We start from the raw sequence: 13,406 nt of genomic DNA, 5'->3' as shown, positions 1-13,406 counted from the left end.
GGAGATGTCATTACTTTTCTAATTTTGTTCATATTTAAAGTTCGTATCAGAAACAGCTAACAGGAAATCTTAACAGATTTTTCTGTTCTACAAATGATTCTACTTTCCTATATCCCGCTTTTCCTCAAAAACTCACTTAAATTCTCATACACCTTCTAAAACAGACCAACCCATTCAACGGTTGGAAGCAGAACATCGTGGAGATATCATGAACACAACATATTTTATTTTTTCCTACTACTTCTTCAGAGAACTTGCTAATTCACTACAGAAAGGCTAGCTCAAATCATCTGCCCCTGACTAGGTATAGTTTTCCACACCATTCCCAAAACAGTTATTATTTCAAATAGTCAGGACCTTAAGATTAACTACATCATCGCTATCATTATCATAAGTAATCTGAACATATTTCTATATGCTAGGACCTATACTAAAATACATGCATTATCTTTTTAAATCTAGACAACAAGCCTATGAGAGATAATTCTCTCTACTCACAAATCAGAAATTGGGGCTCACAACTTAAGCACTATGCGTAGAATCACCCAAGTTATTAACTGATGGCATTATGATGTGAACTTATGTCTAGAGTCTGTATTTTTCTACTTTTCCATCTTGATTTCCATTTACAATTAAAAATGGGAGGGATGAATGAAATACAGAAATGACAATAGTCATAGTGCACATCAAGCCTATGCAAGAGCCACATTTTGAAACGGTAAACAACCATATCTATTATTTCTTTTACTAAATTATAAATGTGGCCTTCTGATAAAGAGAAATTAAAACCATTCAAGTTCTTGATTAACTATTTCACAAAATTATATTGGCAAATATCTACTGATTACTTATTGTGTGCCAAACACTGTTCTAGTTGCTTGGGATACAGCAGCAAAGAAGACACAGCCCTGGTGAAATAACATAGCAAACACACAATAAATAAATAATGTAATTTCATAAAATGAAAAATAAAGTGATATGATAGAATTCAACTGAAACCACTTAAAATAAGATCATTATAGAAGACCTTTCTGAGGAAGTAGTATCTGAGCTTGGATCTAGAATGATGAGAAGACAGCAGTGGAAGAAGCCTGACAAGTAGTAGGCAGGGCTGATAGTATAAGAATGTGTAGACCTTTTTACCTGTAGTAAAAGAAGTTTAACTCTTAAGCCTGTTGCAATGGAATGTCACTGGAGGGTTTTAAAGCACAGAAATGACATGGGTTCATGCTACAGAAAGACCACTTTTGGAAAATGATAGCAGTGGAAGGGTCAAACAAATTAAAACAAGCCTGAATAAAATTGGTAAAACCCACCATGGAGTGTGTCTTCAGGAAGACTACTTGCCTTCTCTAATAAATTATTTTCTTTATTTCTATTTATTTTTTTGCCATACCGCGTAACTTTCAGATCTCAGTTCCCCAACTGAGGACTGAACCTGGGTCATGGCAGAGAAAGCCCAGAATCCTAACCACGAGGCCACCAAGAACTCCCAAAATTATTTCCTTTAAAGCGAACTAAAGTCTCTTAATATACATTACGAGGTAAAAGATAAAATGAAAATATCTCAGGAAGAGTTATACAGTTACGTAAATTCACGCTGAAGTCTAAATATAAATTACTAAAGAACAGATGCCAAAAGAGAAGCAAAAGTGGCATCAGGAAAATGGACAGAAAGGCTGTGAATGCCAAAGACATCTATCTATTGCACAAATTTGCCTAAAGCTGATTTAGAAGCCAAACTCCAAAATAATTCTAACACTACTCTCCCGAATATTTCTCTCAAAAGGTTTTATTTACAATAAGACAGATGACATTCACTAACGTAAACACAAAACAGCTACAAATTACCCTTAACCATTTTAGAAAGTTAAGCCCATTTCACCAGGGGAAAAAAATCAGGTTTATAGAAAGCCAAAAGCATTTAGCGACACAAACTACATATAATGCACTTCAAATGAAGTATTGTCTTCCTAGAGCAACCACTCTTTTTCACTCTTAAAATACCAGCAAGGGAAATAAGCTCAGGCACAATGTAAAAAGTAGAGGCAGAAAAATTCTGGCTCCAGTGTATCTCATCATCGCTGACTAGAAAAAATATACTGTAATTGTCATATATAATCCCACAGGCAGGGATAGAGACCAACTTACCCATACAGTTAAAGCACCAGAGTCCAAAGGTAGGAAAACGTTTTAAAACAGGAAGAAAAATATGTTTAAGAACAATATGTCCTCAAGCTTGAGCACTGCTTGCTACCACTGGTAGACCAAATACATTAAAGAAAAAGCATGAAAACATTATTTTACAAAATTAAATGTGACCGCTGTCATCTGATATGGTGGAGTCAAATCCCAACTCCACCATAAGCTTAGTAGCTTCCTTAATATTTCTGAGCCTTAGTTTCCCCATGGGTAAATCAATGATTAAAAAATCTACTTTGGGTTAGTTTAAGGTAGAATGAGATACTAGATACACTGTAAATGACAAATGGCCTGGGCACATAGTAGATACTTATCATGTGAGTCTTTGATAGTGAGGAGTACCATACTTGATATTGTATTTTCTAATTTTACCTCTTGGAAAGAAGGTAACTTTGATCTGCTATTGGTAAATACAGGTAATCTCGCAAAACGTCTCTCCCAACAATAACTATACACAAATAGTTTGAAGTTTTGGGGTCTATGATTTTGCAAGTTTTATCCATCGGTTCCCTAAAAAAGTAAACACAGATCAAAACACTACAGAGTGAGTAGCAAAAGTGGAATAATAATAATAACTGAATGATGGGTTTCACTGGTGACAGCCATAGACAAGAAGCAACAACAAACATAAAATTCAGATACACAGGGATTTACGGTCAACCATCTCTTCTGTGTAGGAAGCAACAATGACTTCTCCACACTTCCTTCGTCCTCAAGATTTGAAATCTGCAAACAATCCATGCTTCCTGACAATTTAATAGACTTCTTTTCCGCAGTAAAGCAGCAAAGTGAAATAAATTCAGCGAAGTAGACAAAAAGGCAATTAACTCGCGGTGAGAGGGGGAGTAGTATATATTCAAAAGGAGCACTTCTGATTCCTTGTTTTGGTTACCTAAGAAACCAATTCCTATTCTTTAAAAACGTATCTGAACTGACTGAAAAGTAGACGGATATGTTTTCCATTTTAAGGTATTAGTGGCAATACGGACTACGGTTGTTTCTGGTCAGTATTAAGAAGCCTGTACTTTACTGCAGCGAACACAAGTCGAGGAAAACCTCTCAGGTGGTCGGTCGCCTGAGCTCTATGTGGCGCTCACGTTACCTCTTCATCTAGGTAAGGTTCTTCTTACTACACATCACAAGTTTTAGGCCAGTGGAAAATAGAATTGTCCAACACATTCCCGCGAAGTAGGTGCATTTACTACTGCTTAAACCATAGCAGTACGAGAAATCATTAACACATCAAGGCCTATTAGAAATAAACGGACGCGACAATTTCTGTGAACGTTCAGTAAATACACCACCACCTCACAAGGCTCTGAAATAACATATAAATCTCTACAGAATTGGGCCCAGCGGCCCAAGGTCACACCAAGTCAGTGGCTGTAAAATCCAAGAAATGATGAACCTCCTACAGTTCAGACAATCCCGGTGAGAAGTAAGTCTGGGTTTGGCAACACTTGGGTTGAAGCTCTAATTTGAACAACCCCAACCGAATGCAGCGGCTCCACAGGGAAACCCTAAACGTTTCGAGCAGTATTTCCTTCCATTCCCCAGTCTTCCCTTCCCTGGCCACCCCCAACACTCACATCTCCGTAGCCACTTCATCCAATGGTAGACGATAGTAGTGTGGTGTTTCTTGTTCTCTATACACCAAGACGACAAGCCTTGAATAGATTCCATGGTGTTAGTTACCGACTGGAATTTTCGATCCAACGAGGACTCCAGAGCCCCTGCTGAAGAGGCCGACGAGGAGGAGGCCTTACTGCCGCCTCCGCCGCCGCCGGCCGCCATCTTCCCGGTTTGCACAAGCGCTGCTGCTCCTCTGGCGGCCGCGGCGGCGACGGCGACGGCGGCGGGAGCGGGCAAAACAATCACTGCGAGTGCGTGAAAGCCGCAGGTGGGGAGGGAGGCCAGGGGGTGGGGATGGTGCACGCGCTAGGCTCTTCTGGAGGGAGGACGGGAGGACCAGGTGCTGGGCACGCTGGCGGCTCCTACACGCTGCAAGGAGGGGCTGCGGGTTTCGAAGGTTTATCAGAATTGTTCAAGGGATTGTGTTTAAACCAGTCAGCAATCACGAAGAATTACGCAGAGAACAGCTCCTGCAAAACCTTTCTAAACGTCTGGCCCGGAAATTAAATGGTTTTATACTCTTCGGCTCTCAACGCTTAAGGCCCTTCCCCAACACTCTTCTAAGAGTGGGCGTTAATATCTTAAAGTAAATACTACCCGACTGCCCCTTCAGTTGCAGAAATCTTTCTCTCTCCTTTAGGTCCTCTAGCACAGAAAAGCCCAAGGCTACCTAGTCAGGAATTTTTTTGCAACGCAATAGCAGCAAAGGGACAGCAACAGTATCGCGCACGCGCTGCTTGGACCCGCCCCCCTGCTTCCTTCTCAACCTAGAAAGCAGAGGGAGACGTCATGGCGGGGCAATCTGGCCAATCAAGGGACAAGACGAAGAAGCGCGCGCAGAAGCCCACAAGCCCCAAGGGCTAAGGAGGCGCTTCGAAGATTTGTGCGCCTGCGCGACGGGCCAGCGTGTAGCGGGTTGGGAGGAAAAAAGGGGAGGAAAAGGCGAGGGAGTTGGTCGGACTAAAGAGAGGTTGGGGGGAGGGGCTTCACCGCTCCAACCCCGCGTTTTGCTTCCTAGCGAGGTGTCTCTCTTGGAGCTGTCCAGCTCACATCACAGGACCGAGAAACTCCCACCGTTCAGCGGCCACTTATTTTCTGGCACTTGCAGCTGCCGCTACCGGCGCCGCTGCTAACTCCTCGGGACACTGACGCGCGACAAAGTAGATGGCAGCCATCTTGCGGTGCCTCCGAAGGTGCGCATGCGCCAGCCTCGGCAAGCCATTCACTACGCAGACTCCCAGACGAAACAACTTTTTACACTCCCCTTGGACGATACCATTCACAGCCCCTTGACTGTTTGGATTATAGGAAGAGGAAGTAAATGACGTGAAACGAAAATTTTCCCTGTAGAATTTTCGAGACAAGGAAACAATAAAAGGCAAGATGTGATTGACCTTCGCCAATTATCATACAGTCTCGCAATTGCATAATACATTATAGTTTACAAAACCCTTAGAAATCTATTACATTGATTAGCACAGCCTAAATTAACCAGGCCATAGCATCTGCCTATGTAAAACTTCTGGATGGATTTGGAGGCTTCTGTGTTCCACTAAGCACATACAATTACTGTATTTTAATTCTCCCACGTCTCCACATTAGACTCACATTCACCTGTTTTGTCAAGCTCACATTTCATATATGTTAATCCAACAAAAAGTTGTTGAGTGTCTTGTGTCAAGTACAGTTCTAGATGTGGGGCGGTAACACAGCAAAACAGACAAAAATCCCTTTCTTCTGGGGTTTATTGGCAGGAGACCATAAAAATATCAAGGAATAGTAAGTTCTCCTGCAATGCAGGAGACCAGGGTTCGATTCCTGGGTCGATTCCCGGGTCAGGAAAACCCATGGAGAAGGAAATGGCAACGCACTCCAGTATTCTTGACTGGAGAATCCCATGGACAGAGGATCCTGGTGGACTACAGTCCATGGGGTCCCAAGAGTCGGACATGACTTAGCGACTAAACCACCACCAATAAGTTCTATCCACGCAGGGTAAGAGAGAGAGGGTACTGTGTGTGTGTGTGTGAGAGAGAGAGAGAGAGAGAGAGAGAGAGAGAGAGGGTAGTGTGTGTGTGTGTGGAATGGTGGTTTGGTGACCAAGGACGGCTTTTGGAAGGAAGTGATAATTTGATCTGAATGTTGAGCGCAAGGTAACCAAGCAAATATGTGGAAGGGAAGAGAAAAAAGCATGCTGGCACAAGGAACAGCTAGTGCAAAAGACCTAAAACACAAATGTCTTGAAATAGAGCAAGAACAAGGAGGCCAGTTTGACTAACGAAGAGGGGACAAATAGTAAAACACGAGATTTGAGAGGTGAAGACAGATAATTCATGTGGCCTGGAAGTCCACTCTAAGAACTTTGGCTTTTAACTTTGGGATTTGAAACACTTTTAAGCAGAGCAGCTTTAAACAAGAAAGTTACATAGCATTCTTTTTAAAAGATTACATAGGTTGCTATATTGAAAATAGACTTCAGAGTAACCAGTTAAGGAGACTATTGCAGTAATCCAGACAAGGAAATGATGGTGGCTTCTACTAGGGTGGCAATAAAAAAAAAGAGAGAGAGAAGTGGTGTCAGATCCTAGATATAGTTTGAAGGTAGAGTCCAGAGGATTGCTCATGAATTTAAGGAGAATATGAGAGAAAAAAAAAAAAAAGAGGCAAATATGGCACCAAGGTTTTAGACCTGAGCAACTAAAACGGTGTTTCTCAGCTTTTTTTCCATAACTGTTGACCCTAAAGATTCTGCTTAGATATTTGTTCCTATTCCCCCTAGCCCCCATGAAATGTTAATGCCACAAATATACTGTACATCTGTTTATGTACTATGTATCTGTTCTTTATACAAGAATAAGAATGAACTTTGTATTCAATGCAGAATTAAGGATGACTAAAATCTTTAAGTTAAAAATTAAAATATTTTGGACTTCTCTGGTGGTCCAGTGGTTAATAATCTGTCTGCCAGTGCAGGGACATGGGTTCAATCCCTAATCAGGGAGAATTCCACATGCCAAGGGGCAACAAAACCCGTGTACCACTACTAAGCTGGAGCTCTACAGCCAGTGCTCTGCAACAAGAGCAGCCACTACAGTGAGAAGCCCTTGGACCACAACTAGAAAGGAGCCCTACAGACACACACAATGAGAGAAAGCTTGAGCACAGCAACAAAGACCCAGAGCAGCCAAAAAATACGTTTTTTAAATTAAAAAAAATTTAATCCTAGTAATATATAATGATTTTATAACTACTGAGTAAACATTATTTCTATAAGTTGTAATTCATTACACTACATATGTAAATTACCAATATATATAAATACATAACAGAATGTAATCAGTTTTTAAAAAATCATTCAAAACTTATTTTCCAGTAAAATAATTGAAAAATTAATTTTTAAAAAATTTTAGTGAACTTTTATTCAACATGAGAAAATTGCTAGCTGCTAGAGATTCAAATATTGACATTTTTTCTTCTCAGAATTGACATAGTTAGTGATGAGTTAAATAATTTTTGTAGAATTGAGTAATACAATATAAACAATTTTTATTTGCTTCTCCAAGTCCAAATCATGCACAGAAGCACAGAGAATCAAACATAACATTTCTGACAGCAGTAATTGTGTGTAGGCATTTCCTTCACTATTTCTTAGGAAGCCCGCTACTTCACAGTCAGTAGGCCACTGACTTCAAAATAGGTCATTTGAGAGAGATGAAGTTCTCCAATCACAGCCATCTGTTCCTCATAGTTTTGTAGCACTGATTTTGCATACATTTTTTGTATCTTCCATGAACTCAATGTCATTGTTTCTTATGTCATAGCCAAGAAAATGAGAGAAGTTAAATAAAGGGTAAGATTTTGTTGGGTAGGGCGGGGGAAAAAAAAAAAAAGATTTTGTTGGGTAGAGTTCAGCTTTGGAAAGTCACAAAGCACTGCAATATCTAAAACTTTCATTCCCTCAAGTTCATAAAAGAAATCTTGGTAGGAAACATAAATTTAAGAATTGCCAGTATAGAGATGATCTTAAGGTGTGACATGGATGAGGCCGCCCAGAAAGTGAGTGAGCATAGGTATTAATAAAAGTCTAAGGACTGGGCAATCAGAAGCAAGTTCCAAAGGAGATAGAAAAACAATGACCAGTGAAGGAGAACCCAGAAAGTAGTATTCTGAAAGCCATGTCATGAAAATTTGTTAAGGAGGGAGTAATTGTGTCAGATGTTGCTACATAGGTTGCATGAGAACTGAGATAATCATTGAATCTGGGAAACACACTAGTAATTGGTGGGCTTGACAAAGGCTGTTTCCAGGAACTGACTGGAGAGGGCTCTGGAAGGAATGGGAGAAGTGGCATTATCATATATAGACAACTCTTTCAAGAAATAAAGTGGGAGCAGAGTAATGGAGCTGAAGCTGAAGGGAAACGTGGGCTCACAGGTCATTTCTTTTTTTCTAAGATGGAAAATAATGTACCTATTTTCAGATGCTACGGCTGATACACGTAAGATGGGACAATTGCTGAATTGATTTCCTTGAGTAAGTGGGAGAGGATAGATAAAATGTTAAGTCCATAGGCAGTTCCTTTCTTGTAACAGGAAAGTAGAGAGTCTAGGTAGAAATTCCAGTAGGTTGATAGTTGTTGAGACTGTGCAGAAATTCTCTTCAATTGCTTTCTTTTCTCAGTGAAATATGTGCTGAGGAAGCACACTTTTAAAAAAGAGTGAAGATCTGTTAATTGCCAATTCCAGTGCACCGTTTACAATCTCAACCCTTAACTTTTCTGTTAAGTACTGTAATGGTTTAGAGTACAAACATAGAACCAGACAGCTCAAATTCAGACTCTGCCACTCTCAGTGGCAATTTACCTGCCAGTGGCCAAAGATAAATTTCTTTACCTATCTGTGGTGCTATAATTATTAAACGAGTTAATGCATGTAGTGCTCAAAGCAGTGCTGTCTAGCTTAGTAAGGCTTGATGATGATGTTGATGTCAGCTATTATTATATTTAAATCTTTCTTAAAATTCTTTCCGTTTACTTCTATTATACAGTTTTTAATCAGATCCCACTAAATGGCTCCTTTCTCTGCCCATTGCTAGTTTTTATAACTTGAGTTTGCCAAAGTTCCATTTTTAGCCCTTCTCTCATCTTTCTGCTTATTCTCTCTCAAAGGTTAAATTTATCACCTGCATTCACTTACAAAGTTATCCTGGTTATCTTTGTTATCCTAGTTACCTTTGATTTTACCTGTTCCAAGGGCTTCCCTCATAGCTCAGTTGGTAAAGCATCTGCCTGCAATGCAGGAGACCCCAGTTTGATTCCTGGGTTGGGAAGATCCCCTGGAGAAGGGATAGGCTACCCACCCCAGTGTTCTTAGGCTTCCCTTGTGGGTCAGCTGGTAAAGAATCCGCCTGCAATGCGGGAGACCTGGGTTGGGACAATCCCCTGGAGAAGGGAAAGGCTACCCACTGCAGTATTCTGGCCTGGAGAATTCCATGGACCATATAGTCCATGGGGTTGCAAAGTGTCAGACAAGACTGAGCGACTTTCACTTTCACCTAGTTATCAAATCCTATAGACTTCTACCTAAAAATTTCTTGCATAAATTCTCTTCTTTCCATCCCCTTGCCTTCTACCTAAAGGTTATCATCACCATTCTAATCAACTATGTCAACAGCATCATGATCAGCTTCCTAGTCTCTCTCTTTAGCTTATATACATTACCAGTATATAATGTCTTAGTTTTCCTCTACTCAATCACAACCAAAAAACTTGTTTCTAGATTGCAGATAACAATCTACCAAGTAAATGCTCTAGCTTTGAAGACCATCCACAATGGTTCCAATCCATCTCCCCAGTATTATCTCAAATACCTTTCCACAGTGGTTCTTTGGGCTCCAAACTGTTTCTTAAATGTATCTGTAATTTTCTGTTTATAAATTCTTTCTAAAATGGCCTCTATTACCAAAATTCCACCTATCTTTCAAGAACTATCTTGAATTGCCTCTTTTATGTAAACTTCCCTGATCATTCCAACTGAATTTCTCTTTTGAACAGTAGCATTTTCTGCCCTGAATAAAATTATTTATATTTACTTACCTATAGTAATATTGCATTGAGTAACATGCAAAAGCACCCTAATTGCTAAATAGTGGTGGTGTTGTTCAGTCACCAAGTCATGTCTGACTCTTCATGACCCCCATGGACTGATGCACATCAAGCTTCCCTGTCCCTCACCATTTCCTGGAGTTCGCCCAAGTTCATATCCATTGAATAGATGATGCAATCCAACCATCTCATCTTCTGTCACCCTTTTCTCCTTCTGTCTTCAATCTTTCCCATCATCAGGGTCTTTTCCAACGAGTCCATGTTAGTTATGACAAAATTCTTACCCAAAAATAATTATTGGTATATGACAATGATACTGCCATTGTTCAAGATATTTCTGGAAATTCATCAAGGTAAGCCACGTAGAGGAAGGAAAAATCAATTACTTTATATTCACATTTTTAAACAAAGAAAGTTATTATCTATCTTGACCATATCACTTAATTCTCCTTAACAAATTCCAAATGACTTTTAAAATTCTTACCAGAAGTCTACAGAGGACAAAAAACTACCATTAACTAAAGATATATATTCAAACAGATTATGAAAGAAATTATTAAAGTCCACAAGGTATTTTAAGTGGTGACAGCATCCCAAGGTAGAAACTATTCTGAGATCAGCGTTCATTGGAAAATAACACATCTGTTCTTAACACCTATTTCACAAGTGACATACCATATGTAGGGACTAAGTTTGGGTTCTAGTGAAATCTGGGTTCAAATTAAACTCTATCACTTATTAGCCATAACCTTGGAGCAAATTACTTACTCTAAGCCTCAGATTTCTCACCTGTAAGACCTACTTTCCTCATAAGTCTGTTCTGATAAAAGAGATAATGCTTACTGAGCAGTGCTCAATATAGTATAGGATCAGGAAAACCAAAAACACAAACAAGTAACATCCTGAGACACAGGGAGTTAAACACACTTACTCAAGACAAGGATTAAGTCTCATTAAGGGTAGTTTATAAAGAACATAAAACTCCTTTTAGTTCTTCGGCAAACATTTTTGAAGCTGTGTATAAATTATTTACACACATTATTGTAATAAATTATTGTAATAAAAGCCAAAAGCATGTATTTCTGACATTTTCTCCTGGATTTGCTTGAATCAAGAAATATAAAAAGTGAGTTCAGTTCTCTAGCTGCTAAATCTCACGGACATAGGCTTCTTTTTTAAGATTTCTTCCTGCTCTAGGAATTACTAATTTCATCTGTCTGCGTTATGGTTCATCTCTAAAAGGGAAGTTGCTTCTTTTCCTTCAGGTCTTTTGCAGTCCTTTGTCTCTTTCCACCTTTTTTATCCTAGTACTAATACTGCTACTGCCTCAACAGAATGGGAAAGACTAGAGATCTCTTCAAGAAAATTAGAGATACCAAAGGAACATTTCATGCAAAGATGGGCTCGATAAAGGACAGAAATGGTATGGACCTAACAGAAGCAGAAGATATTAAGAGGTGGCAAGAATACACAGAAGAACTGTACAAAAAAGATCTTCATGACCCAGATAATCACGATGGTGTGATCACTGACCTAGAGCCAGACATCCTGGAATGTGAAGTCAAGTGGGCCTTAGAAAGCATCACTACGAACAAAGCTAGTGGAGGTGATGGAATTCCAGTTGAACTATTTCAAATCCTGAAAGATGATGCTGTGAAAGTGCTGCACTCAAGATGCCAGAAAATCTGGAAAACTCAGCAGTGGCCACAGCACTGGAAAAGGTCAGTTTTCATTCCAATCCCAAAGAAAGGCAATGCCAAAGAATGCTCAAACTACCGCACAATTGCACTCATCTCACACGCTAGTAAAGTAATGCTCAAAATTCTCCAAGCCAGGCTTCAGCAATATGTGAACCGTGAACTTCCTAATGTTCAAGCTGGTTTTAGAAAAGGCAGAGGAACCAGAGATCAAATTGCCAACATCCGCTGGATCATGGAAAAAGCAAGAGAGTTCCAGAAAAACATCTATTTCTGCTTTATTGACTATGCCAAAGCCTTTGACTGTGTGGATCACAATAAACTGTGGAAAATTCTGAAAGAGATGGGAATACCAGACCATCTGATCTGCCTCTTGAGAAATTTGTATGCAGGTCAGGAAGCAACAGTTAGAACTGGATATGGAACAACAGACTGGTTCCAAATAGGAAAAGGAGTACGTCAAGGCTGTATAATGTCATCCTGCTTATTTAACTTATATTCAGAGTACATCATGAGAAATGCTGGACTGGAAGAAGCACAAGCTGGAATCAAGATTGCCGGGAGAAATATCAATAACCTCAGATATGCAGATGACACCACCCTTATGGCAGAAAGTGAAGAGGAACTCAAAAGCCTCTTGATGAAAGTGAAAGTGGAGAATGAAAAAGTTGGCTTAAAGCTCAACATTCAGAAAATGATCATGGCATCCGGTTCCACCACTTCATGGAAAAATAGATGGGGAAACAGTGGAAACAGTGTCAGACTTTATTTTTGGGGGCTCGAAAATCACTGCAGATGGTGACTGCAGCCATGAAATTAAAAGACACTTACTCCTTGGAAGGAAAGTTATGACCAACCTAGACAGCATATTCAAAAGCAGACACATTACCTTGCCAGCAAAGGTTCGTCTAGTCAAGGCTATGGTTTTTCCTGTGGTCATGTATGGATGTGAGAGTTGGACTGTGAAGAAGGATGAGCGCCGAAGAATTGATGCTTTTGAACTGTGGTGTTGGAGAAGACTCTTGAGAGTCCCTTGGACTGCAAGGAGATCCAACCAGTCCATTCTGAAGATCAGCCCTGGGATTTCTTTGGAAGGAATGATGCTAAAGCTGAAACTCCAGTACTTTGGCCACCTCATGCGAAGAGCTGACTCATTGGAAAAGACCCTGATGCTGGGAGGGATTGGGGGCAGGAGGAGAAGGGGACGACAGAGGAGGAGATGGCTGGATGGCATCACTGACTCGATGGACGTGAGTCTGGGTGAACTCCGGGAGCTGGTGATGGACAGGGAGGCCTGGCGTGCTGTGATTCACGGGGTCGCAGAGTCGGACACGACTGAGCGACTGAACAGAACTGAACTGAATACTGCCTTAAACTCCAACTAGGACCTAAAACATGTTACTTTTTAAAACTTTTTATTTTTTGCTGTGATGCAGGGCATGTGGGATCTTAGTTCCCTGACCAAGGATCAAACCCACATTGTCCTTTACATTGGGAGCACAGACTCTTAACTACTGGACTGCCAGAGCAGTCCCCACATAACCTTTTTTAAAAGGGTTAATTTGATATCATAGACTGTTTTAACTTCTGGTCAAGCATTCTCTGATACTATTGCCTAGTAAACTTCAGTTAGCAGGAAGGAGCTCTAATGGCTCCTGTGTACAATCCATTCTCAGTATGTCCTCAACAGGCAACATGAAATAGGATATTTACGGTAAGAATTTGGACTTCTTTGGACACTTATTCTGACCCAAATACTCCTAAAAACAAAC

General features: G+C 40.2%; 1 protein-coding gene across 7 annotated transcripts in view; it reads right to left on the bottom strand.

The window, feature by feature from the left end:
• The window catches only part of RPRD2 (regulation of nuclear pre-mRNA domain containing 2), a 99,191-nt gene extending 94,092 nt beyond the window's left edge, over positions 1-5,099 (bottom strand). For 4 of the 7 annotated variants that reach the window (XM_086392427.1, XM_086392422.1, XM_086392425.1 and 1 more), the window contains exon 1: positions 3,792-5,099. In XM_086392427.1, the coding sequence (XP_086248553.1) occupies positions 3,792-3,996 (205 nt within the window). In that variant the 5' untranslated portion in view covers positions 3,997-5,099. The remainder of the gene's footprint in view (positions 1-3,791) is intronic. The other 3 variants (XM_086392424.1, XM_086392426.1, XM_086392429.1) reach the window with 1 other exon arrangement.
• Positions 5,100-13,406: the final 8,307 nt, after the last annotated feature.

Source organism: Bos grunniens, chromosome 3 (assembly GCF_055505025.1).
Source record: "Bos grunniens cultivar Pamir isolate PY7600 chromosome 3, Bosgru_T2T1.0, whole genome shotgun sequence".
NCBI classification, from domain to species: domain Eukaryota; kingdom Metazoa; phylum Chordata; class Mammalia; order Artiodactyla; family Bovidae; genus Bos; species Bos grunniens.
This window is presented reverse-complemented; position numbering and strand designations above follow the sequence as displayed.